Source organism: Aspergillus viridinutans, assembly GCF_018404265.1.
Source record: "Aspergillus viridinutans IFM 47045 DNA, scaffold_2, whole genome shotgun sequence".
NCBI classification, from domain to species: Eukaryota; Fungi; Ascomycota; class Eurotiomycetes; order Eurotiales; family Aspergillaceae; genus Aspergillus; species Aspergillus viridinutans.
The window spans coordinates 3,702,702-3,726,927 of NW_025091218.1; the positions used below are offsets into that span (position 1 = coordinate 3,702,702).

At 50.3% G+C, this 24,226-nt stretch overlaps 8 protein-coding genes across 8 annotated transcripts; 1 reads left to right on the forward strand and 7 right to left on the reverse strand.

Moving 5' to 3' along the window:
* Nucleotides 1-562: 562 nt before the first annotated feature.
* Nucleotides 563-1,439, reverse strand: Aspvir_004724 (signal peptidase complex subunit SPC3; the record flags this gene model as incomplete). Its single annotated transcript, XM_043267946.1, has 3 exons — nucleotides 563-1,101; nucleotides 1,157-1,230; nucleotides 1,294-1,439. The coding sequence occupies 3 exons, from the start codon at nucleotides 1,437-1,439 to the stop codon at nucleotides 563-565; spliced, it is 759 nt and encodes a 252-aa protein (XP_043123881.1).
* A 527-nt stretch (nucleotides 1,440-1,966) lies between these two features.
* Aspvir_004725 (gamma-glutamylcyclotransferase family protein) lies at nucleotides 1,967-2,694 on the forward strand (the record flags this gene model as incomplete). The annotated part of the gene is made up of 2 exons (XM_043267947.1): nucleotides 1,967-1,994; nucleotides 2,144-2,694. The coding sequence occupies 2 exons, from the start codon at nucleotides 1,967-1,969 to the stop codon at nucleotides 2,692-2,694; spliced, it is 579 nt and encodes a 192-aa protein (XP_043123882.1).
* A 358-nt stretch (nucleotides 2,695-3,052) lies between these two features.
* On the reverse strand, nucleotides 3,053-7,093 carry Aspvir_004726 (uncharacterized protein; the record flags this gene model as incomplete). Its single annotated transcript, XM_043267948.1, has 6 exons — nucleotides 3,053-4,817; nucleotides 4,875-4,937; nucleotides 4,989-5,387; nucleotides 5,436-6,631; nucleotides 6,857-6,947; nucleotides 7,056-7,093. 6 exons carry the CDS (start codon nucleotides 7,091-7,093, stop codon nucleotides 3,053-3,055), a joined length of 3,552 nt encoding a protein of 1,183 aa, XP_043123883.1.
* Nucleotides 7,094-8,119: 1,026 nt separating this feature from the next.
* Nucleotides 8,120-9,294, reverse strand: Aspvir_004727 (eukaryotic translation initiation factor 4E; the record flags this gene model as incomplete). The annotated part of the gene is made up of 3 exons (XM_043267949.1): nucleotides 8,120-8,339; nucleotides 8,397-9,185; nucleotides 9,260-9,294. The coding sequence occupies 3 exons, from the start codon at nucleotides 9,292-9,294 to the stop codon at nucleotides 8,120-8,122; spliced, it is 1,044 nt and encodes a 347-aa protein (XP_043123884.1).
* A 1,847-nt stretch (nucleotides 9,295-11,141) lies between these two features.
* On the reverse strand, nucleotides 11,142-14,539 carry Aspvir_004728 (putative protein kinase; the record flags this gene model as incomplete). Its single annotated transcript, XM_043267950.1, has 3 exons — nucleotides 11,142-11,349; nucleotides 11,400-13,304; nucleotides 13,377-14,539. The coding sequence occupies 3 exons, from the start codon at nucleotides 14,537-14,539 to the stop codon at nucleotides 11,142-11,144; spliced, it is 3,276 nt and encodes a 1,091-aa protein (XP_043123885.1).
* A 2,366-nt stretch (nucleotides 14,540-16,905) lies between these two features.
* Aspvir_004729 (uncharacterized protein) lies at nucleotides 16,906-19,203 on the reverse strand (the record flags this gene model as incomplete). Its single annotated transcript, XM_043267951.1, has 1 exon — nucleotides 16,906-19,203. One exon carries the CDS (start codon nucleotides 19,201-19,203, stop codon nucleotides 16,906-16,908), a length of 2,298 nt encoding a protein of 765 aa, XP_043123886.1.
* Nucleotides 19,204-20,139: 936 nt separating this feature from the next.
* Aspvir_004730 (GTP cyclohydrolase I) lies at nucleotides 20,140-21,313 on the reverse strand (the record flags this gene model as incomplete). The annotated part of the gene is made up of 4 exons (XM_043267952.1): nucleotides 20,140-20,442; nucleotides 20,502-20,806; nucleotides 20,865-20,998; nucleotides 21,051-21,313. 4 exons carry the CDS (start codon nucleotides 21,311-21,313, stop codon nucleotides 20,140-20,142), a joined length of 1,005 nt encoding a protein of 334 aa, XP_043123887.1.
* A 1,189-nt stretch (nucleotides 21,314-22,502) lies between these two features.
* On the reverse strand, nucleotides 22,503-24,119 carry Aspvir_004731 (WD repeat RBAP46/RBAP48/MSI1 family protein; the record flags this gene model as incomplete). The annotated part of the gene is made up of 6 exons (XM_043267953.1): nucleotides 22,503-22,677; nucleotides 22,757-23,242; nucleotides 23,296-23,757; nucleotides 23,811-23,916; nucleotides 23,981-24,043; nucleotides 24,101-24,119. The coding sequence occupies 6 exons, from the start codon at nucleotides 24,117-24,119 to the stop codon at nucleotides 22,503-22,505; spliced, it is 1,311 nt and encodes a 436-aa protein (XP_043123888.1).
* Between the last annotated feature and the right edge of the window lie 107 nt (nucleotides 24,120-24,226).

The following is a 24,226-nucleotide window of genomic DNA, read 5'->3' on the forward strand; positions in this document are numbered from 1 at the left end:
TTTTCTCTAGAGTTTGAACCTGCAAGGCAGTACCTTCTCGATGCGACCGTCCTTCGGCAGCTGAGGCGTACGGAGCAGTCTGCTGATAGATATAGATACTTCCCGGGTCATATCCATGCCTTCTATCTGGAATACGTCTACTATCACAACCGCAATACGGACCCAATGACTCGGAAGCGCGCTCCTGGGGTGTATTCGGAACGCATTCTGCAAGGACACAACGAAAGGTCATATGGCAGCACTGCTTGAACGGGCTTATCCGACTGCGACCGATTCAGGATATGAATGACGAACACTATACGGACCATCACAGGAAGAGTGTTTGGGCTTGATGATCAGATGATGCCATGTTGCTTTGTGTATGAGTTTTCCCTTTTCTGGACTTTGACCCGGCCCAGCCCTGAATTCCAGTTACAAGGTTATGGCCATTTGATTTCATGTCTACGTTCTATGGCATCTTACGGTTTTGAACGACTCAAGAATACTTATAATGAATATTTCAACAAAATGAAACTGGCAATCAAAAACTGCCCTTCATTATTCATCGACATACTACTAGACTCTAGGCCGTCTGAGCACCCGATTCAGCCGCCTTAGCAGCAGAGGCCTTGCTTCCCTTCAAAGCAGGAAAATCAAAAGCCCCACTGCTCACCACAGTACCGGCCGTCCGGGGCATAGCACCGGAGCCGGGACTCCACCACAACGCACCAACCCAGGGCTGCACATTCCAGCCCACAGAGAGCGTCACGTTCTCGCGCTCCGCGAGCTTCCCTGTAATGTCACTGATCTGGTACTTAGCCCGTTGATTGCTCAGACGGAGCACGCCCGGCGCGAGAGTCTCCTTTTTTGAGGCTGATGTTTTCTTCGAGGCGGAAGTGCTTCGCTTCTGGTTCTTGCGGGCCGAGGAGGACGACTTGGCCGGGAAAAAGCGTTGGCGCAGGGCATTGAACGAGTAAGGCGATTTTGGGGCGGAGATGATGGTGTCCCAGATGATGGACTCAGAGTTGGGGAGAAGAGAGGACTTCTTGTCGGAGGACGAGTACGAAGCGTAGACGTAGACGAAGATTTGTTTTGTGTTCCAATTGAAGAGCGAGGAGAGGTCTGAGAGATCTAGATTCAGCTCGGGAATCGCGAGCGGAGTTTATCAGATACGTACCAGCATCCAGATCGAACCTGATCTGAGCATACTCTTCCTTCTTGGTTGAATAGTAATTTGGCCGACCCTTGATTCTACAAATTGGGATAATCATTAGCAAACACATCCAGATGAATTCAAATCATCAACAAACGTACACCTGGACATTTTTCAACGTGACCTCAGCCTTCGCGTCATGCGCAGGACACAGTAGCACTGACAGCGCAGCGACTCCGGCAACAAACAAGGCGACGGTGGTGAAGAAGCCAAAGACGCCCTGCGCTCTGTTCAGGGACGAGTGCATCTCGTTTATTTACACTGGATAACTCCAGTGTGATAAGCTGTCTTTGGACTATCGACTGGTTAATTGAGAACAACAAGTTTAATCAAATATTTCTAAGCCGCATAGAACGAAATGAACAGGAGGAGCCAGTTCCCCAATGATGCCAAGGGCAAAGCGGCACGATGATGCTTGAAGCCACCTCGGCCTTTTCGATGCAGGCGGTCAATAAACAGTGGCGCAGTTACTCGCACTAGCAGTGTCTTATCGATAAGTGGTGGGTCTCCTCCTCTTTCTATCTCGACAGTTTCCCCTCATTGAATCCATGAGAATGGGGATGAGGCAATGAAACAGGGCTTCTAGAGATCATCGGTCAACGAGCATCTCCTGACTCGCAAGTCAGTAATCGTCGCAATACATCAAGCCGCACCTTCAGTCCGAGCCGCAGCGCGGAAGAGTTTCCCTTCCCAAGCCCATCCCACCAGCTACCTCACCGTCACCTAGCGCATGAAGCACAGAAGTACTACTGAGTACTCACCAGATAACCCGATATGGGGGACCACGTCCTCTTTTTCTACGGTGAGCTGCTTGTCCATGACCACCCACTCTAGCACGTACCCAAACGATAAACATCGCTTGCCAGACGCCTCTCACCTACCGCAACCAGTCACTCCAGCACACCAACTACGTAAACCACCAAATACACAAACCCGTACTAACAAACGCAGGAACCCTGATGGCCCCGCAAATCCTCCACAGAGTCATCCACGGCCGCCCGGACCCAGAACCCTGGCAAAAGGCCATGCTCTCGTTCAAGCCCGCCATCCTCCACGGCTACCGCCGGCACCGCGTCCGCGGAGCCGATTACCCCGGCATCGTGCCCTGCCCGAGTAATGATAAAGGTTCGACAGGAGAATCCGGCAGCGCCTCCGTACTGGGGACTGTCGTCTCGGGGCTGACGGACGGGGACGTGCACCGGTTGGATGTCTTCGAGGGGTCGGAGTATGTTAAAGAGAGGGTGAGGGTGCGGGTGCTGGCGGAGTCATTGAGTGTGGGTGGGCGGCAGGAGGCGAGCATTGCGAAGAACCCGGATCGGCACCTGAAGGATGTGCTTGATGCGGCCGGGGCGGAGTTTGCGGATGAGAGGGAGGAGGTGGAGGCTTTGACGTATGTTTATGTGGCTGGGCAGGATCGATTGGAGGATGCGGAGTGGGATTTCGAGGCCTTTAAGAGGGATAAGATGGCGTGGTGGGTTGATGCGGATGAGAGCGAGTGGTGACTTGGGCCTGAGACGGATGTCGGTCTTCAGATATATCATACCATAGAGAGCAGCCAGCATAGAGCAATTGACTTCCAACCTAGATCGTCTTCGTTCCGGAAAAGTCTATATCTAAGACAACTCGAGTGAATACATGCCAGCTTTATGATGGCAAAAGTGAGACCATACGTATGCGGCTGAATGCTCGAATCGAAAATAAAAATATAACTCATATGCAAATATGCAATGCTTGGTATCTCATCCATTCCGCAAAAACAAATGATCTTCCATGCCCGTATCTCCGAAACACCAAACGAGAGAGCAAATCGTCTATGTGTGCTTTAAAAGTGAGATAAAATCCGCATCCTCTCAAGTATGCTCAAGCCCTTTTCTTGAGCGACCTCGGGCTCTTTCGAACACCATCCCGCCTGTCTGTTGACAACCCCGGCGGAGGCGTCCCAAGGACTTGAACCTCAACAATGCTGTCATCCGCTGATTGATGAGGTATCCGTATTTGTTCTGCGCCTTCTTCAATAGGTTTTGGACCCTGAGGCTGAGATCGCGCCTGTCCGCCTTGAGAGTCTTCAACGTGAAGGAGATAAGGCGACGTCTCATTCTCCGGTTGAACTTGTTCTTGACTGTCAGGGACCTCGACAACCTCCTTGTGAGTAGTGCTCCCTGATGCACTTGCTGCCATCGTCCGAGGCGGTGACCTTTTCGCTTTCATCTTACTATCTGGCGTACCATCTCTGGACGAGCTCCTAGCCACGGACTGCGAGTCCCCTACTCTTGGCTTCTGAGCAGGCTCTAAACCGGACTTCTCGGGTGGTGGATCTCTGCTTGGCGACTTCTCAGATCGCGTTGCGGATGCATCCCCCATATTCTCAGCTGCATGATCAGTCTTGTCTTCAGATCGTCCAAGGAGATAAGATATTGGCTGTCGGTCCGCCATAGTAGCCCTTTCAGCCGCCTTCTCGCGACTCAGTTGTTCTTGTTCGTCATACAAATTGTCAAGAAACTTGCGCAATCGAGAACGAAGAAGCCCTGACCTTAGAGGAGGCCAATCGTCCTCCACTCTCATATCTCTTCGGAGCAATTTCGTCACAAATGTGTCCGGATCCTGCACAAATTTCTCCACATATGCGAGCAAATAGAGGCCACAATCCGAATAGTTGGGCTGCAATGGAATTTCTGGAGCTTTCATCCCCTTGATCAGGGTTGTGTCAATCTCGAGGCCACGTTTGGATTGGGCCTCTTCACGGAGATAGTTGCGCAGGACGCTGATGGTGGGAGAGCGTGACAGGTTTAGTGAGTCAAACGTGATGACCGTCGGCTGCCATGCATCATATCTTGGACCCTGGCGTTTTTTCTTTGGCTTCCGTGACTTTTGACATCCTGAGACCGAGGATTGACTTGCATCTTGAGAATTGACCTGCTTGCAGGGCTCCGTATCTCTTGGCGGACTCGAGAGCTTTGCGGGAGAGGATACAGGGTTCTCCTCTTTCTCTGGCCACTCTTCGTCAGAAGGAGGTACTTCCAGCTCCTCCCTTTTCTTCATCTCCTTTTGGTCCAACAAGCTCATGGCAGCCAACGACTCCCTTGCCAATTCCTCCTTTTCCGGATTTGGTGCAGAACGAGCGCCAGTTTCGATCTCTCCGCTGTCGGAAGGTATGTTCCCAGCGGCCTCCGGCGTGTTCGGATTCTCCGAATCGTCACGCTTTGGTGGCGCTGAAGGCTCTGTGTTTCCTTCCACAAGTTCATCAATCAACCCTTCTTCCTTGGCAATGCCCGGAAGTTTCGGTAGATTGCATATAATCGCAACATACCAATGCGCTGCTTCATTGATAGGGACCACGATATAATCGTAACTGAATATGTCGACATTCCTCGTCCATTTTTGAACGCCTTCGTAATTGATACCTTGCTTACCTCTAGGCAAGTTCGTAAGTGTTGCAAAAAAGTACGAATTGAAGAAGTAAACTCTTTTTGAGACTTCCTTGTTGTTTCGTTCCAGATGATCCTCCAAGAAGCGTATGTAGAAGCCGATCAGGTTGTCGTTCAAGAACTCGTTATCACGCAGTCGTTCAAGATCTTGACCATCAACTTCAGCTTTCTTCTTGCCGAAACGTGGGTATACAAGTGGCCTGTCAAGTCCATTAGTCCTGCAAAGCGATGATTGAAGCGAATAGTGTTCAACTGACCTCTGCCACTTTCGGGAAATCTTTTCGCATTGCTGTTGAGGCGAGTTTTCCTTCTCATCATCGCTGCGACGCCAGGTTAGCAAAATTCCTTTCTAGAAGCCAGCTCATACTCACGAAACCACTGTTGTCGGCAGCATACGACGCGTCGTGGACCTTGTTGCACGACTGGAAGGTGTGGTCTCTCCTGTGTACTTCTTGACTGGTATCTCCACCGCCTCTTCAGTACCTGCTTTAACAGAGGTTGCTTCCGTCGTTCTATAGGAAGCTGTTTCTCGGGACTTCTGCATAAGTCCAGATTTTGAGGACAAGCCGCTTGGGCCAGATTGCGAAACTGCGTTAGTTTTGAGGTCGTTCTGTAATGAGGCTGAAAGCTTTGGCCGTTTCGGTACTTCAGCTGTGGTCTCGGAACCCTGTTCGGGGGCCCTCTCAGTGCATGATCGCTTGATTCCGTTCAGATACCTTCCTGAGGTATTCGTATTTTCGTTTCTTTTGAAAGCATTATCCATCCATTTACTAATTTGGTGAGCATGGAATAACAGCTTCAAGGGGAGAAATACGTACCCATCCTTTTCCACAACTCTAGCCCCACTGGCGGCAAGCAATGCGTAAAAGTCCTCCTTGGCTTCCGACGATGTGAGATTTATATCCACCGATTGATCACCGGTACCTTCGGGCCTGAGAGCGAGCCTAACTTTACAGCTTGGCGAGGTTCCTCGAAAGATCTTGAAAACTTTGTTGAAGGGTATCTGAAACGAATTCGCAGGGTCGGACCCGGTCATTTTGATTTTCTCATTGATTGGATCAACATGTACCTCGACGGTCTCATCGCCCGAGGAAGGTCCGGTGATAGTACCAAATCGAACAGAGGTTGCTTGAAAAGACCGGTCGGCACTAGGATGTGTTCCAGATCTGGTATTCTTGCGCTTGAATTTTCCTTGCCCTGGATCCGACGAAGGGACGAAGACAGTCGGTCGGATATCGGCTGGTGAAGACTTCCTTTGGGCCACTTGCTTTCCAGCGTTAATGCCGCCCCTGACGTCTTTCTTACGATAATCGCGGGAAAGGTCCGGGGCGGGCTGCACCGTCGCCGCCCCTTGCAGTTCATCTGGGCTCTCTCGCGATTCTGAGTCTCTTCGTTCATTCGTCGGATGACTGTGAAGGGATGGACTCCCGGACCTATCGAGTCGCCTTGGCTTTTTGATCTCAACACTCTGAAGGACCTCATGCTTCACACTCGGTATTGAAAAGCGCCTTTCCCTGGCAGCATTTCCAGTGAAGCACTGCTCGAGTTCATCATCTGGGGAAAAGCGATGGCGAAATCTCTTGGCCCCTAATTTGGGGCTAACTTGTGACCCCATAACCCTCATATTCTTCTCAACCTGTCGAAATTCATCAACTGCGTTGCGCTTGGGTCGCTTTGACTTATGGGCTTTTAGTGACTGTTGGCTTGATCCGGGCGACAGGCGTGCGGTGTTCCCAATGACCGAGGACGACTCCGTAACGGAATGCCCTGTTTCATTATCATCGGAAAGGTCGATGAAACTTTCGGTTGGAGAGCTCTGAGTATCTCGACGCCGGCGCTTTATGGGCCTCTCCGAAAAGTCGTGCTCTAGAAGGGTTTGTGGACGAGGTATATTGACCCCAGAAAATGTCTGATAACCCCCGCGGTTTCCCTGCATTCCCCGTGCGCGTACCGGCCCGCTCTCTCGACTTTTGGAGGAGAGCTTGTCCACTGGTTTGAGGACACCCTTGACATTCTACCAAACCTCGACGTCAGTCCAGTCATAAGAAAATGCACCCATTTCGAGAGTACCATACCTGTAACGGGTTCCTTTTCTTAGATGTCTCTCCTGGGGATTTCTTGAATGTCTCCCCAGGTACTATCGGTACTCCATTCGGACTTGGACTAGAAGAGAATCACCAGAACGTCAGCTCACAGCCGCACAAATATCCCGACATATGACAGCTTCTTGGAGACGTACCGTGTAGAATAGTAAGGGAATAATCTCTGCTCGTCCTGGCGTGAAATTGCGCGGTCCCGTCGCATCGACGCATCTTGTGTAGACCTGTATCCTTCGTATAAGCGTTGTCCAAACCGTACCCGCATGTGTGAGGCCATATTTACAGACGACTCATCCCTAGACGTAATCCAGGAATGGTCTGACGTAGTAGTAAACGTACAGGTCGAGATTCTGAGGAAGGTCGAAATCTTTCGGCATAGCGATGGAGATTCTAAAGAATAAGATCCAGTGAGTTTCGTTGCGTCGCTGCAGAGGCAGAATGAATAGGAGCATGTTCAAAGCGTATCATGATTATTCAATGTATACGCAAGAGGGTATAGGCAATAGGAGAAGAAATTAGAACAATTGAAAGGGCATAATCCCAACTCACATCGGGGGTTTGGATAGGTGGTTCAATCCCGGATTGAATGACAGACCCAAAAGACCCTAGACGAGGAGCATCGCTTACGCCGGACACCTGAGTCCGTTGTAGCTCATCAGAAGTGGCATCTGATGGCGGAGCGGGGATGGGATTCTGATGATTTGAGCGGCGCCTGGGAGAAATCAGCGGGACCAGAAACTCCGATATTGTCCCAAAAAGTGGCATGTAAAGAGAGCAAGGTTCATTAAAGTTGCAGATGATCTACCATACTCCGGATCTCATGAGGAGTGGGCAAGAAATAATAAGACCGGAAGCAAGAGAGACATTATTGGAAGAGACCAGCATCGTATCTTGCATGGATAACAAGAAAGGCGGTCGGCCGGTTATTTTCTGCCCTGCGGGTAAAAAAAAGAAAAGAAAAGAGCACGCGGAAGCTGCAGTGATTCCGCATCGTCATTGGGTGGAGATCATTTGAGCAAACAAGACCGGACTACAGAGCGTGCTAGTAGGTATCTTACGTATAAGAATAGAACCTGACTGTAGCCCATTCGATCATGAGCTCATAGAATCAATGGTACGCTAGTAGTGTATGGAAGCTTCGTGGGAAAGTATGATTTTACATTTGCGCTTGATCCAGCGCTGTCCGTTGACCTGCATCACGTCTCGTATTGCCCAAAAGAAATGAGAAAAGAAACCAGGGAACCACGAGATGAGAAAGAAGAAGAAACACAAGATGAGAAATGAGAAAGCAACCAGAAAGTCAGACGCAATGATTCGCCCCAATGCCCCGAGCCCAGAAACGTCCCAATGTTTTCGTCTTCTTTACTATACAGGACCATTCAATGAGAATCAAACCATGTAAATCAAGACGCCGCCGCTTTTCCTTTATCTCCCATGGACTCGTCATTCGCTGTAGGTCTTCGTCGGTCCCCTGCGAGGTGGTGGTGATGATGGCCAGCGCTTCCGGCCGCCTTCTCGTGGCGAGCCTGGTCAATTGCGGAGCGCTGAGCAATACTGTCATCGTGGCTCTTCCATACGATGTTGGTGTCGGCCGGGAAGGCAAGCAGACGCTTGATCGTCTCCCTGCGCAGAGTGAGTGCCACCGGTCTTGCCAATCAAGAGTGAAATATGACAACTTACCTGATCTTGATGTTGCGCCCACCGTCGATCCGGGTCCAGACACTCAACACATCCTCTCCGCTCCTTACACTGAGAACGGCGCCACAGACCTCATCGCTAGCCTCCGCGAACTGGTCACCAATCATGGCCAACAAAAGATCCTCCCAATACCGGTCAGCAACTCCCTTCTTCAGCCGAATAATCCACTTTCCACCCTTCTTGTTGGCATCGTCCTCCCATACAGGACGAATGCCTTTTTTGAAAATGTGATAGTCAGAGACGGTGGGGAGGAGCGATGGGCGCTTGAGATGTGTGTATATCGACCAGAAACTCTCGACTGAGGATATAGACGCAAGGGGAATGGTCGACTTCTCATAGTCAGAGTACTTGGGTGTCGGGGGACGGTACCAGATCACCCACGTAGACTTCAGAGCATGCTCCTTCGGGCCAGTCAAGGAGGAGGCTGAAGCTTTGGCTTTGACTTCCGCTGCCGAATCCTGCTCCGAAGCCGTCTCTCGCTTCTCCCCCAGCGCTTTGGACGAATTCAGGTCTGACGCACTGGTGCCAGGCGTCTTGGGAGTACCAAAGGACGCGAATGCGCCGGAACCCAAGCCGAATGCGGAGGAAGCATTCGTGGAAGGAGAAGACACGCCACCGGAGAGGGGGGATAATGCATTGAAGGGATTCGATCGACCACCGTGCGAGCTATCCGGGCCGAAACGCTTTGATGTGTGACTGCGGGGAAGATCGACTTTCGCGCCACCGTCCTTTGCGTCGGTTCCCGTCATGGACAGAGACAATTTGGCGGAACTGAAAGACACACGACACAAGTTAGTCTCGCGCCGAAGGGTATGGCTTGTAAACGACGAAAATCCTGGACATACTTGGCCCTGCGAGTCCACAAGTTTGCATTATCCATGGCGCTAGGTAATCAGACCGTCGAAAAGCAAACGGTCATCAGGGAGAGAAAAAGGCGCGGCAAGCAGATGCGAGGAGAAGCTGCTATCGCAGGGCGTAACCAGGACAGGCGGAAAAAAAAGAGTCGGCAATACCAAGTCCTCAAAAAATGGCAGGAAACGGCCGGAAGATCTGAAAAACAAGAGAAAGCTAATGGGCGAGATCGATGCTAGGCCAAATAGATAAATAGAAATAGTAAAAAAAAATTCGTGATCGTGATCGTTAACGAGGTGTGAGTATGTGTAAGTGTGTGAGATTGTGTGTGGAGGGGAGAAGAGGTAATGCGGATTTACTGTAAGGTAGGTAATAGGTCAAGTAGGGACGAGTTCGTGGAATACTACCACTAGTAGAGCAATAGCAGAGTGAAAGTAGGGTGTAGGTGCCTAGATGGAGGTAATGGTAAGGGTAGTGATGGTGGTGGTGGTTGTTGTACGTATGTAGGTAGGTAAGTATCGAGTCTTAAGAGCAGCAGACCTAGAAAGCAGAATCATCACCACTCAACTAACTCAAGGACCATTCCACTGCCCAAAATACGCTGGTCATTGGCCTTTCACGTTTCCTTCGAGCTCTGCCGCTCCCCTCCTCTGGCATCCAGCCAATCACCATCTGTCCCGCCCTTCTCCGCCCGCACCATCGTTTTTCCTGCTTTTTTCCCCCTTCTTAAAAGAATCCTCTCTTTTTTCTCCCTATTCTTTTCTTCTTCTTTAACAAAATCCAAGACCACCAACTCAAATCATCGCTGGCTGCGTATCGTTCTACCGCTTCCACTGCTCTGGCGATTCCGATGAGTGCGTCGAGATGAATTCTCTACAGAATCCCCGCGTCTAAAACCATCATCACGAGGGCTTTCCAGCTACCCATGATGCGGTGATGACCTGAATGACGGGACATTCCATCCTCTAGAATACCCATTTATTTACTTTGATCCAATATGACTTGGTTCCCATGCGCAGCAGCTATACCCTTTCTTGAATTTACTCAAGTGGTAACAAATAACGATTCATGTTCGTTTGTAGAGCCGGTGCGTGTGTCCCTTTCCGTCCTCCATCGTGGGCCTCGTTGGCTTTTCCTGTTTGTTGTCCTCCTTGCATGCATGACGAAGCACTCGTACTCTGGTAATCCGAGGTGCTCAACCGCCTCTATCGTGCTGTAATGGCCTGGCTGGTTGAGCGTGAGGTTCAAAGGCAAAGTCTGATTGTCGCAAGACGCTGAAATACTTCATAACTGCCTTTTGTTTCTTCATTTCTCTGTTGCTGATATGATCTTCACGTAGTATGTAACTTCTGCTCTCCATTTTCTGGATTCTCCTGGAGGTCCAATGCTCTAATTATATGACTCGCCCTCTTAACGTCCTGCAACAATGACGGAGCATAAGCGTGCAGTTGTCCGTTCATCATCCGCCAGTGGTATCTACCGGGTCAAAAGAGTACGATCATTTTTCAATGTCTCTTAGAATAATTTGAATCGAACTTAAGCTGAGTCTATACATTTGCCTGTCACACAGCCTCTCAACTCTCAATTCGGAATAGAAGGATATGTTAGCTAGATCGAATCCGCAGATCCTGCTCATGCCACCCGTTAAACCACAGATTTAGAGTACTTTCTCTCGCTCCATCCTCTTCCGTTCAGAGTAGACCAGGCGAGTGTCGGAGCAGAATATTTGCTCGTAATGTGAAGACGAAAGTCTCATCAACAGCTGACGCCTGTGGCGAGTCAGGTGATGGATTATGTAGTGTCGCAACGACGACAAAAGCATTCCATGACTACTATGGAGCATATATGCGGCGCAGAAGAGCACAAAACATGAACCTACTGTTCAGTAGGCTGTGCCGAGGGCTGTGGGTTCTCCACGTCTTGTCTGACGCGCTTCGTCTCCCTTTCGCTTTGCGGAGCTGACAAAGCGGCTTTCCTTTTCTCTTTATCTTTCTGATACTCTGCGCGACGAGCTTCCTTGTCCTTCTCCTTGCGCAGTGCTTTGGACTCGAATTCGTGCCAGTCACCCTCGATATTTTCCAACCTGCAACTGTTAGTCATAGCCTAACAGAGAGAGATACATAGCAAACTTACTCGACGGCTCGTTGCGGAGCTGGCTCCTCTGACACAAAATAGGAGTGTGTCAGTACTTCCTCCGCTGAGGGTCGCTTCGCAGGGTCGTATCGGAAGATCTGAGAAACTAGGTCCAAAGCCGCTGGAGACAGTACTTCGCTGTATACGTCTTCAAAGACTCGCTTCTTGCGCTCCGTCGGCCGCATGAGCTCAAACCAGGGCATCTCAACAAGGTCAGGCCATTCAACCCGGGTAGGCGTCCCAAGAGAGGCGTAGAGCTTTTCAAGCTGACTGATTTCGCCCCCTTCTCCGGGGAAGACAGCCTTCTTTGTAAACAATTCGACAAACACACAGCCTGCGCTCCAAACGTCTACGGCAGGGCCGTATCTGGTCTCTCCGAGAAGAAGCTCCGGTGGCCGATACCAGATCGTAATCACACGGTTGGTGTAATCAAGTTGGCGACTTTTAGAGAAAAACCGCGCCAATCCAAAATCTGCGAACTTCAACAAGCCCCTATTGCTGATGAGGATATTTGCTGCCTTGATGTCGCGGTGCAGAACGCCCCGGTGGTGGAGGTAGTTCAAGCCGTCAAACATTTGCTTGGCGAGATCCTTCTTGTGAGCAGCGGTGAGGGTGAAGGTCGGGTGATTGATGAGACCTGTGAGATCGTGCGAAAGATATTCGAAGACCATAAAACACTCATTCCTCTCGACCATAACTTCGAGTAAACTGACCACATTATGGTTACGAAGGTGCTGGAGGAGCTTGATTTCTCGAACAGCCGTAACAGGGAACCCGTCTTTCTCGCCTTCCATACGTATCTTCTTGAGGGCCACCTTCCTTTGGGTATAAATGTGTATTGCTTTAAACACTTTTCCGTAGGTGCCAGCACCAATGACGGACTCGTTCCCTGGCTTTCGGTAATAAACGGAATCGGACTTCGCGTACTCTTCTGGAAGAGTAGGACGAAGCTTTGGTCGGGTCAATATTCGGGGTTGCTTCACGCTCGGAGAATGTTCCCGAGGACCGCGAGGTGGACGAGGGTCCTGCCGGCGATCATCTTTCCTGCCTTCATGTCGCTGGTCAAAGCGGCGATCTTCTTTTCGGTTGTCACGAATATCTCTAGGCTCACGAAAATCACGCGGCTCTCGTCGAAAGTCCCGCCGGTCGCGTCCCCCTCTGTCCCGATCTCGATTTCGGTGCCGATCCCGGTCTCTGTCTCGATCGCGGCGATCAAAGCGTGGCTCAGGCTTGAACCGCGGCGGTGGGCCAAGAGGCACTCTGCTGCGAGGAGGCTCAGCAACACGAGGTGGAGGTTCTCGAGCTTGCATCCTCTGTGCCAGATCTGGAACTGGCTTGGGAGCAGGGGCAGGCGTGGTTTTGGCTTTGAAGGCGAAGCTAAACTTGCCGCCTTTATTCGGCGTGGAGTTGGTGTCGGATGGTTGTGTAGGTCGAGACATCTTCTGAAAATCCCCATCCTCGGAACAGGGTTTTGAACCTTGATCCACGCCTTGTAGATCTCTGCTCGGAGACCCGAAAACTTGATCTCTGTCTCCCTCACCTACGAAACTCTGCTCTTCTGCCCCTGGGAGGGGCGCAGGACTTTGCGAAGGCTCCGCATGAGTGGTATGAGGACTGTGAGAGCCGCCGCGGCCGCGAGCGCTCCATTGGAAACTGTTAAAACGGCCTCGCCCGGACGGCCCAGTATGGTAGGATGAGTGACCAGAGCCAGAAAATCGCCGGTCGCGGCTATGACTTTGGAAGTTCCCACGATAACCTGAATGCCCACCACGGTAAGAAGGACCCGAATACGATTGAGGGTGGTTGGCTGGACCAGTCGGCGGAGCTTGGCCTTGGTTGTACTGGTCTTGCGAGCCGCCCTGAGAAGGATAATTGTTTTGACGATATGGAGACGAATGTGCAGACCTGTTCGCACCTTAGTGTTAGCCTTGCACTAAATGTTGTAGTGGTTCTGAATTAGTAATGAAGAAAACTCACCCTTGCGGCCTGGGATAAGGAGATTGCCCACTCAAGCCCCCACGTCCTCCAGGGTGAGGTGACGTAGATTGAGGCGATCCCTGATAGGAATTACTTGATGGGCCGTACTTTGGTGAGGTGGAGTATTGACTTGTGTCGGCATGTGGTCGGGAGGGGTGAGAGCGCTGGTTATTATTGGCATTCAATGCCCGCTCTGCATGGAAAGGGAACGTTTCACGCGCATTGGGGTCTCCATCTGGAGGGACGCCGGCAATTTCAGCATCGAAGCTGGGGACTGGTCGAGGTGGAGATGGAGATCTGAAAGAACTGTCCATCGCGGACTGAATTGGTCTAGGATTCATTGTTGCGTCAATCCTCGAGCTGTGACGCGAGGTCGCTGTGAATCTTGAACCAGCTGAGTTAATCGAATGGCGAGAAGTCGATCGATGGCGATACTCTTGGTCGATGTCGCCTGCAGGGCCCGGGCTGTTAAATCGCTCACGGGGGTACCTCGGTGACCTGGGACCACGCACAGGGGACTTGGGACCCTTGAAGCGATCGGATTCCTTCCTACGCCGGTCTCTTCCTCTTCTAGGAGACCTTCGACGCGCCCTGCCACGCCCCGGAAACCGTCCACGTTTTTTATGAGGGTAGCCCCGACCGAATTCGTCAAACTGCTCCGAAGCTGGATGGTGATGGCTAGGGTCTTGTCGAGGTGAATAGGATCTCACTGGGGACGGACTCTGTGTTCTCTTTCGCTTGAATGGAGGAGGTGCAGATGGAGAGTTGTCCCTTCGATAATCTCTTCCGGTCGGTTTCTCGCCTTCCAAAGGCTGAGGCTCGGCAAATTGGTGATGATCTTGATTCTGCCGTTGTCTGGGCTCAGAGTACGGCAGACCGGATGGACCACGCGCAGAGGTGTTATTAGGAGAGAATTCACGATATGAACGAGGTCCTCCAAGCTCTGATTGGGGGTGAGCACGCGAAGGTGGCGGCGACCGTAACGGGGGAATAGGTCCGTTCCCTTTGGAGCGGCGACGACGCTCTCTGTCGCGGAATCTGTCCCTCCCTCTATCACGGTTCGACCCTCGAGGCCTCTGCCTTCCTCGGTCCCTCTGATCTCTGGGTTCGATGGGAGCGCTCCACTGGTCTTTCAACAGCGGACTGTTACGGGACCCAGCCATGAAAATTTCTTGAGGTGCATCTGGTTTTAAAACTAGATATGGTATGAAATAAAGGCAGTGGGCATGGGATGAACCCGCCGACTGGAGAACGGATGAATTAGCGTGTAAGTGTGATCGTAGGATATTGCGGTGGAGCCTTGTCCTTCGTCTAGTCAATTCGGAGCGTGTGTCGGCCGCGTTCACTTTTGGTAAGTCTTGTCGGGCGGGAAAGAAGCATGAGTGGATGATGCGGAGACCGGTTTTTCCGAGGTGGGAAGGGCCCTGGTTGGGAGTATATCACTGTGAGTAGTGCGCAGTGACAAAAAAAAAAAAAAAAAAAAAAAAAAAAAGGAGAGAGAAGTAAGGGAACATGAGAACGCAAGTCACTCAGTCAAAGGTAGGTGAGGATAGTGGGGAAAGCTTTGATGGAAAATCCCCTAGAGAAGACGCACCTGGGGATTTCAGTCAAACAGAAAGGCCACACTTCAAAATTATGTGACTTGTGAACAGTAACTGTCACGGCGACCAGTGACGGTACTGACTCTACTAGTTGTTCATCTATGCGGTAGGGTGCTGCGTGGGAAGACGTTCGAGCCATCATGTGTACGCCTGACATAGCACGAGTGCACTTGACGAGTCAACAAGCTAATACTCCGCTCTTCCCACAGTTGAGCTTCCAATGCCGGGTTCGCCTGACGCACTGTCGGATCTACTACGAATGTTGCTTGATGAACTCTGGCTTCAAGCAGAGGGCGATGGAAGACCGAGCCACCATAAGTACAATGCTGCTGCCACGGGTTCTGCTCACTCAGCTTGGCCAGCATGGAACACTGTCCTTCAATGAAGAAGCGCCCAATTATGCCTCGTGTTTGGCCGGTACCATCGACTAGAAATAGGCACAGTCTGGAGATCGTTGACTGCCCTGTTTCTCTCACTCTTTGCTCTTTCCGTGTCTTATCTCTTCCTTGACCAATCTCAAGAAAGGTGATGCCCGAGCTGATGCTCGTGCGTCATTCTTCCCCAGATGGTCAGCTTCCAGATTCTTTCCCGCGGCCTGGCTCAGGAGCCTCTTGCCTGCGAAAGACATATTTCGTTGCTCCAATGGTCGGAAAAAAGCCCTATCTACGGCAAGCAAAAGACAAGCAACGGACAGCGTGACCAGGGAGACGCTCAAGGACGTTTAGGACTAATCCCGTCAACGAAGTCTGAATGCTAGACCACGGCCCTCTCTGGTTTGTTAGTACTTGACCACCAGCCTAAGCTGCAAGAGAACCCTCAAATATAGTGGGTTCTAATCCGCTGCCACCTGTATGCGCTCAGTGGGCGAGACTCTTGAGCTGTGCCCAGAAGGGACCGCCTGTCCGGAACTTCTTATCGATCCGCAAAATGGGTACATCAGCAGAGTGATACTTGGTCTTTGCTGTTGATATCTACCCACGAACGAAAACACACAAACAAGTCGACAGTCTTTTACTGCGAATATTCGCATGTTGGTCAACTTCACCTGTAAACCAGAATTTGACTGATAAAGGTACAGTGGAGGCTCAGTATACTTAGCCGAGTGCCTTGTCACTCCGTGCGAGACTGTCCGTGGACTTGATCTGTGAACTAGTCTCTGTACTAGCAGTCCTCACATCTTGAATGCAATCATGTGAGAGCATACCTGGTGGATAATCACTGAAACGAAAGTGTGATTTTTGCATAGGGGATTGAGAAATAAAATCAAAAAAGAACATGCGATTGCCGTAGAATCTTCAGTCCTCCCTGGTAGTGTCGTAGCATTCAACGTCTTGGTTCGTGGTGTTGATGTGCGGAACAACGGACATGGTGGGCTGGGTCAGGGTAGTGCCGGGACTGCGCGGCTGGCGACCATTGACCATCCCAAATGTGACAAGCATCAGAAAGAAGTACAGTAGTACCCTCCCCTTCTGATCCAAATTCTATCCTATGGTGATATGGCATATCTTGGAACCTATTGGCAAGTATACGAGATGATGGTTCATGGTGTCCGTGGGAGAACGTCAAGTTGTGGCTTCCATTCTTGTTCAGACTTGCGGACACAAGAAAGGCCGCTCCGGTATCACGTGATTTGACCTAGCCCATACCCCTCCAAGAGCTGTTGATGGAGAATGGTCGAGTACGGAGTACTTCTCATTTTAACAGGTCTTGTAACTACATGCAAAAGATGAATCTTACATGGTGCTATTTAGAAGTATCGAGTACTACTTACATCGTCCGCTTTGAAGAGCGATATTGTACCTACACTGACAGAAATTGCCGGAACCATCCACGAAGCGCCTCGATTTCCCAGTCCTAAGTCATCACCTACATGTCTTGAACATGACAAGCCTCGTTGTACCTCAGTCATGCAGTCGTTCAGTCATAAGTCATTTCACGTTCACGACCTGCATCCAAGGCAAGTTCCCAAACTCCGTCATGATCTCCTCATGCCACCTGTATGATGAAGCATCCTCCCTGGGCTCAAGCTCATCAGATAGAATAATGTCCACATACATACGCTGCGTGTCAAGGTTCCGGCCCTTAATTTCTCTCAAAACAAGCTCGTCGGGTCGCAGAAATTTGACATTCCTTGCCATTCGGCCGTATCCTTCCCATTGTAGAGAACCGACCTCATTGGGTGGCACGCCGAACACAAACAACCCCGCTTCATGTGCCCTGGGAGTGTACTGCCAGCGCACGTATGCCTTGAGTGTCTCGTAATGCGTAGTCAATGCGCCGTCCCTGAGTACATCCCACAGCAGAGTCAAGCTGGGCTGGGCCATGAGCAGGCGTCGCATGCTACCTTGCTTCTTCCTCGCGCGACTGTCCGTGAAGAGCATATCCAGCTGCACGATGAAATAAGCTGCGAGGAATAGATCGTTGTCAGTCCACAGTGTCTTCTTTCTGATTGTCCAGGCCCGACGTCTGTTGTCCGGAATGTCCATCAAGAACCAGAGCTTCTTCACAACCGTGGCACATCTGTTGGGCAGTTTCCAGCCCTTGTCAGCCATGCGCTCCATGATGTCCTTGACGACCGCCTCGCGGTACAGGATCATCTTCAACCACCGGACTGAGGGTATGATGTAAGTTACATCGTTCAATTTTAGGCCAGGTGGCGCCGACCATCGATCACAAAGTCTATTATAGCAAAGGAACGGAAATATGCACAGTGATTCGGGCGCTTTCTGTGCCGCCTTACGCATGACGATTATTGCCAGAACGCTCCTCACAAACTGATGGAAACGCTTGCAGGTAAGATGCAGATTGATCACATCCTCTATTTCAAGATGATCAAAGACCAAAAACGCCATAGACGGATGGCAAATGAGGGACTTGAGCATGTTGTAATTATGGCGCCTGCTGCTCTTGCTTTCGTTGTGAGTATGCTGCGCGGCGTTGTTTGAGCTCTGCGCCGCGGCGGTCGGTGTGGCCGAGGATTGTCTAGTGTCTGGCCCATTGGATGCAGGTCTATGCCCATCGTTGGGAGGCTGAAGCGCAATATGCGGTTGGGGAATCAGACGTCCGTGTCCGTTCGCCTCGGGTACGGTCTTCCGAATCCCCCTATGGTCAACTTGATTTGCAAGGACCTCCCCAGGCGGAGGAGACTCGGTTTTGATTTGGGGTGTTCTGCGCGACTGACGTTGAGATGCAGCAGTCTTATCAAGAGTTCCGTTATCTCTCACTGGCATATTGTTTGCGGGCATGGTCACATTCCTTTCCGCTATAGTCCTCGCGGGTAGAAGATATGGGCCTTGAGGCTGCTGCCCATTGAGCTGCAAAGCCGCTGGTAAGACCGCTCGGTTCTGAGCAGGCAGGTTTGCGTTCAAACCCGCCATTGCTGCTGCGTTAGGATGATTTCTGTTCAAGGGTCGTTGAGTATGGAATTGGCCAGCTTCCTGTGGCATCATAGGTCCATTAGGAGGACAATGACATTGAGGTGCTCTAGCGGCTTGAGCAGGAATACCAGGTGCAACAGCAGGATAGGGAACACCAGGTGCCGGTACATTGGGTATGTTCTGCTGAACAGGCAACATTGGAAATGGGTGAAACACGCCGTTGAATGTCGCGGGAGGTATGACAGGAGCATAAACACCTTGGTTCGTTATCTGCACCAGTGGCGGGACGGCTTGACGTCCATGCTGCTGCGGTGGTCCTCTCATCATGATAAGGTCTTGGGGAGCCACACCTGCAAGGATCTGCTGTCTGATCAGATATGCCTGTAGCGCCTCCTGGCCCGTCAAAGCAACTCGCTGTGCTGCGGCTGGGTTAGCGTTCCAATAGGGGGCCGCTTGCATTGCCGCCACGGCAGCATTCGCTGGTTGCTGTGGAACGTTTTGAGGCATCTGCATCCTACCACCTGCCTGGGCCAATGTCGTGTTCTGACGAGGACGAGGTTCGGCATTCGCGGGCAAAACCCGGTTGTTCTGCATTTGGTAGTTCCCCGGATCGTTTTGTGTCTGAATGTTGGTGTTTGATGGCTGCCTCGGGCCTGCTGTGCGTTCTCCATACCCCCTGGAGAGGAGAATTAGAGCTTCGCCGGCCTCCAATTCATTAGGAGTGCGTTCAGACCTGGTAGGCGCTTTGGACTGTTTGCGGTCCGCTACAGTGTACCTGTGGTTAGCAGTAATCCTTTTCCCACTTTCATGAGCACTTGGAGTCAACTCACTCTGAATAGTTCGTGCCATTTGCGTTTGCTCCGAAACACACGGGTTCGTTGAAGTGAAAGACACACCTGTTGTCGGTAAATGACACTGTCTACAGGAAATGCCGAGCAAGATACTGACTTGAAGGGAATGTTTGTTAAGAGATACAGAGGATGGGTAAAGGCGCGTCGAGACGAGAGCGATAAACAAGAAAGAGATGTAAACAAAAGACTCGAGATCATCGTGTAGTGAATTTTGACACGCGCGTTGAAAGTGAATATCCAAAGCACCACCACCTGACTAAGACCAGCAGTGCTTGACCTCTCACTACTGCGTCACCACAGTAGAAGATGGCAGATCTCCGTTGACATTCACCTTCCAACTGAAGCTGGTTAGGGCACAAAATGGGCCATGGACAGTTTCAGCGTGTTAGTTATCAATCCAAGAAGATGCGTATTCATCAGAAATTTTGTAGCAATGACCTTATAGTATGCTGAATAAGTGGTAAACAAAGCTGAACTTGCAATGTGATTGTAGTGTTGAATCAAATCAAAACGCCAGCCAAGTGACTAGATCCGAGTCCAACATCCAGGATATGGTATATAGGACGCCTAGATGTTAGTGAGGACCTGTATTTCCATCTTCTATTTGTTTTCGTCCTGTCACCAATCTCCGATCCCACCAGCTCTGTGTGTATAGATAAACCAAAATTCGTAAGATGCCTCGAAGATCCGGTCCAACAGAAGATGGGGAAAAAAAAGCATAGTATCTGCATGTGCAAAGATGAAGAGTCTTTTGTGTATAATGAAAAAAATAGAACTCCTTGTTCGTGACATCATCCACAAAACAAAATGCCAACACCCGACAACCTGTTGAAAGGTAACTACCATAACTCCTTATGCAAATCGTGAATGTCATCCACTGTTAAAACGGGGTAACAAATCTTAAAATCCCAGATATTCTGAGTCAGTCTCAGAGTCACTTCCTATTGAGGAGCGTCAAGAATTCTTCCCGGGTCTTCGCGCTGGACCGCATACAACCAAGCATACAACTGGTTGTCGTGGTGCTGCTGGTCTTCTGTACACCACGCATCACCATACAAAGGTGGGAAGATTCCATGACGACACCAACGCCGCGGGGCTTCAGAACCTCCGAGATGGCGAGGGCGACCTGCTTGGTGAGACGTTCTTGCACCTGAAGTCTTCGAGAGAACATCTCTGCCAGCCGGGCTAGCTTAGAAAGACCAAGCACCCGACGGTCAGGGATGTATCCAATATGCATCTGTATCCCAAGGAGTTTCATCAGTGGATATATTCGAAGGGCATGGATGTCATTCTTACCTTTCCAGTAAAAGGTACCATGTGATGTTCGCAGAGGGAGAACACCTCAATGTCCTTGACAATGACCAGCTCATCGTGGTCCTCATGGAAAACTGCTCCATTGACAAGGTCCCTGACATTTTCTTCGTAGCCTTTGGTGAAGTAGAGCATAGCCTTGGCATATCTCTCGGGGGTCTCCCGCAGACCTTCTCTCTCCGGGTCCTCTCCAATGCATTCAAATATGGTTCTTACAGCACCTGCAAGCTTCTGAATGCGCTCTTCGGTTTGTTCAGGGGTAGATTCCAATCGTGCTCTCGTGCCGGGGCCTATTCACAAAACCAATTAGACAGGAATCTAAGAGCCAAGACCACGACAGTGACTTACATGGCCAACTCAACCCGTCAAAGTCAATTGGAGGATTCGAAGTGTACGGGCTAGATGGTCGACTGGCACTTGCCGGGGGGGTTAAAGCACCGCCCTCGTCTCTGGGGTCTCGCGGGGGATCGCTCAAAGTAGGCCTGGATGAACGGGATGAGCTTTGTTCCTTTTGATCAACAAGATCTGATCTACCTGGCAACGCCTGAATTCCGAACAGGTCCATTATAGGTATCGGCGGCATCACTGACAGGATGAGTTTCTATTTCCGGCAAGTTGAACTCAGCGGGGATGCGAGGAGCAAAAGAGGAGCGGATGGACGAGTTTAGACTCTCGCGCTCACGAGCATCACGAACGCCAGTGGTATTGGAAGGGTGAAGAGGAGAGCTACCATTCAAAAGGTGAGATGGAACAGCAGACTTAGGCTTTGGGCCTGGAGGAGGAGATCCGGAGCTCATGGCTGATACTGGAGGTAATCGAAAATACGAAAGTGGATAGGGAGGGTAAGATTTGTATTGGTAAAGAGGATCGGCCGGACGGCGCCTTGATCACAGAATCAATCAGCTGAGTAACCGGGTCGAACACTCAGAACAAGACAATAAAGGTCGTCCTAGATTGAAAAAACAAGTAGCGAAAGAATAATAATCATCTTTTATGGCGAGGAGAGGAAGAGGGGTGAAAGTTCAGTTCAACGGAGGCCGGCGTTTTGAATTACTAGGCAGTTAGCTAGTCGGAGGAACTGGACCCCTCCGAAAGTGATTTCATCGCCGTCTCTCACCGCCTGACGCAGGGGACAAAATGATTGGTCTGTAAACAACCGTTGCAGACCTCATGCAGGGCGGGGGGTTGGCTAGTCCTTGTTTGGCGTAGTTCATGTTAAATTAGCGGCCTGAGGCCATTTACGTCCTGCGCTGATTACTTTGATTATACCACTCAATTGCTCATAGAATTAGTTTGAGTCATCGGCTAGGCGATGACAGTCATTGTATTGCCTCCAATAAAGTCTTGAATAACGAATGCTTTTGCCAGGAACACTGTGACATGGAAATGGAACGTCAAGTTCTGTCCTGAAATTAATTTAACCATTATATGACGTGCATCTGCCATGCATGCGTGGTCCTACTGCAGTAGCCTCGGCATTCCCTGGTACATATATTCAACTATATGGGCGGCAGTTGTTGTTATCTCAATGATGAGAAGTCAGATATACTAAAAGTGTATGGATCCCAGGTTGAGGGGAGAAGAGTGTCCAACTGTTTTACGCTTTGGCTGACCTGATGCTTGGTCCGCAATGGTTATCTATGATCGAGTCATATAACAATTCTATATTACTTCCGCCGTCGACGATCAACTAGTTGCTTAGTTACGAGGGAGAGAATGACACCCCGAATCGTCTGACAAGGGATGGCAGATAAGGCCAGTCTAACATTCCGTTGTTCCCCTGTTCGTACAATTTCAATCATCGAAACGAAACTTAATCGGGATACATTTCAGCATTTCTTTCTTTCCTGAACGTCTTCACACTTGATATTTTAACAATTGCACTACTATGCGTAGCTATGCTGTATACTGTCGACAATGTAATTGACTAGACCACACCGTACAGGTATCAATATTTTCGAGATCATCCACCATCAACTCTTTAAATCAAGGTTCCAGCTCCTCAGTCGGCACATCCTCCAAATCCTTGCCAACAATCGCATCGGCGACCTTCCAAACTTGGAGCAGATTGTCCTCGGCAGCTGAGCAAAGAACCCATGGATCGTTGAGATTCCAACTGAAGTCAGAAATACGGTTGGTATGCCCGCCGTGCTGGAAGAGTCTGCACAAGTAAATTAGTACCAAATACACGAACAACGAAAAAAAAAAAAGAAAAAAAAAAAAAAGCTAGATTGACATACAGCTCTGGTGGGCCGTCTTGGGCATCTTCAGGAGTCTGTTCCTCGCCTGCCCTACTGAGATCCCAGAAAGCGATCTTTCGGTCATAGCTCGCGCTGGCTAGAACAGCTTCTTCGAAAGGATGCCACGAGATCGAAGTAACCGAGTCACTGTGGCCTTCCAACGAGTGCAGTTTAGTTTTCAAGTTTCGCAGATCCCAAAGACCTATCGTCTTATCGGCAGACCCCGTTGCTAGAACGGTCTCGGCGGCGGGATTGAAAGCAATGGTATTGATGGCATCGCGGTGTTGACCCTCTGCAGATGCAGCTGCACGAGTTGTCTCTGATTCCCGAATGTCGAGAATCTGAAGAGTGATGTCATCGGATACAGTGCCAATAAGGGACGAGTGAAGAGGATGATACTGAACGTCATTGACGATGGACGAATGGTGAGTGTAAGTTCTGGAAGGCTTCAGTAACTTGTTGCCCTTTGAGTACGTCGTCAAATCCCTGTGTCAAATGATCAGTTACCAGTGCAAGCAGAGTGAATACAGCTTTCTTACCAGATTCGGACTGTCTTGTCCTCACTACCGGTAACGAGTTGTCCCGCAGTATGCGGACTCCAACTGAGACCGAATCCCTCTTTCGTATGGCCGATGAGTTCCATCTGAGGGTTGACTTGGCCCGTCGGCAGACTCGGGTGTTTTGAGCGATCCCAGATCATGACCCTGCCGTCTGTGCACATGGTAGCGATGATGTTGGGGTTTTGTGGCTGATACCTGGCCTTGTTGACTTCACCCTTGTGATCAATCTTCTGCACAATGTTGAACTTGATTTCCATGGGCGCCTTCTTCGAGCTGCCGCCATAACCTCCGATCTCCCCGCGCTCCTCATCGTAGTCGTCCGGATTGGGAGCAGATGGATTGGGGAGTTGGACATGAGCAATTTGCAAATAATTTTGCGCATCACTAGAAGTGTGTGTGCCGATCAGTAGGCGATGAGTAGAATACGGTTTATCCGGGACCCTGAGACGAGTCAGTCTATTGTTGCGCGCGAAGCAGATGAACGATGTACATACTCTTGCTTATCGGGAAGCCATTGTGTTGTGAGTGTGGGCCATTCTAGTGCTGTGCTGAGGATCATGTCATAAAGAAAAGGTGCGTTCTTCTTCCATGTTTTGTATTCTGATCAAGGTCTGTATTAGTCACAACGAAAGCGACGCCGGTCAACAAGGTCGATCTAGAATACCTTCGTTGATAATCTTCTCCTCCGTACGCTCTTCTTCCTGCTCCTCATGCTCCTCAACAACAGCTGCGATGAAAGATGTCAGCGATTATCGAACAAAGAGAGGTAATTCGCAGGGTGTACCGTCGTCGTAAGGCTCCATCATGTCCCGTTGGTGCAGCGATTATGTGCACGGAGTAGTCTCTGAAATCCACACAGACTAATTTGGCCTGCGCAAGAATGAATATTCCTGTAATTGGCAAGGTATAG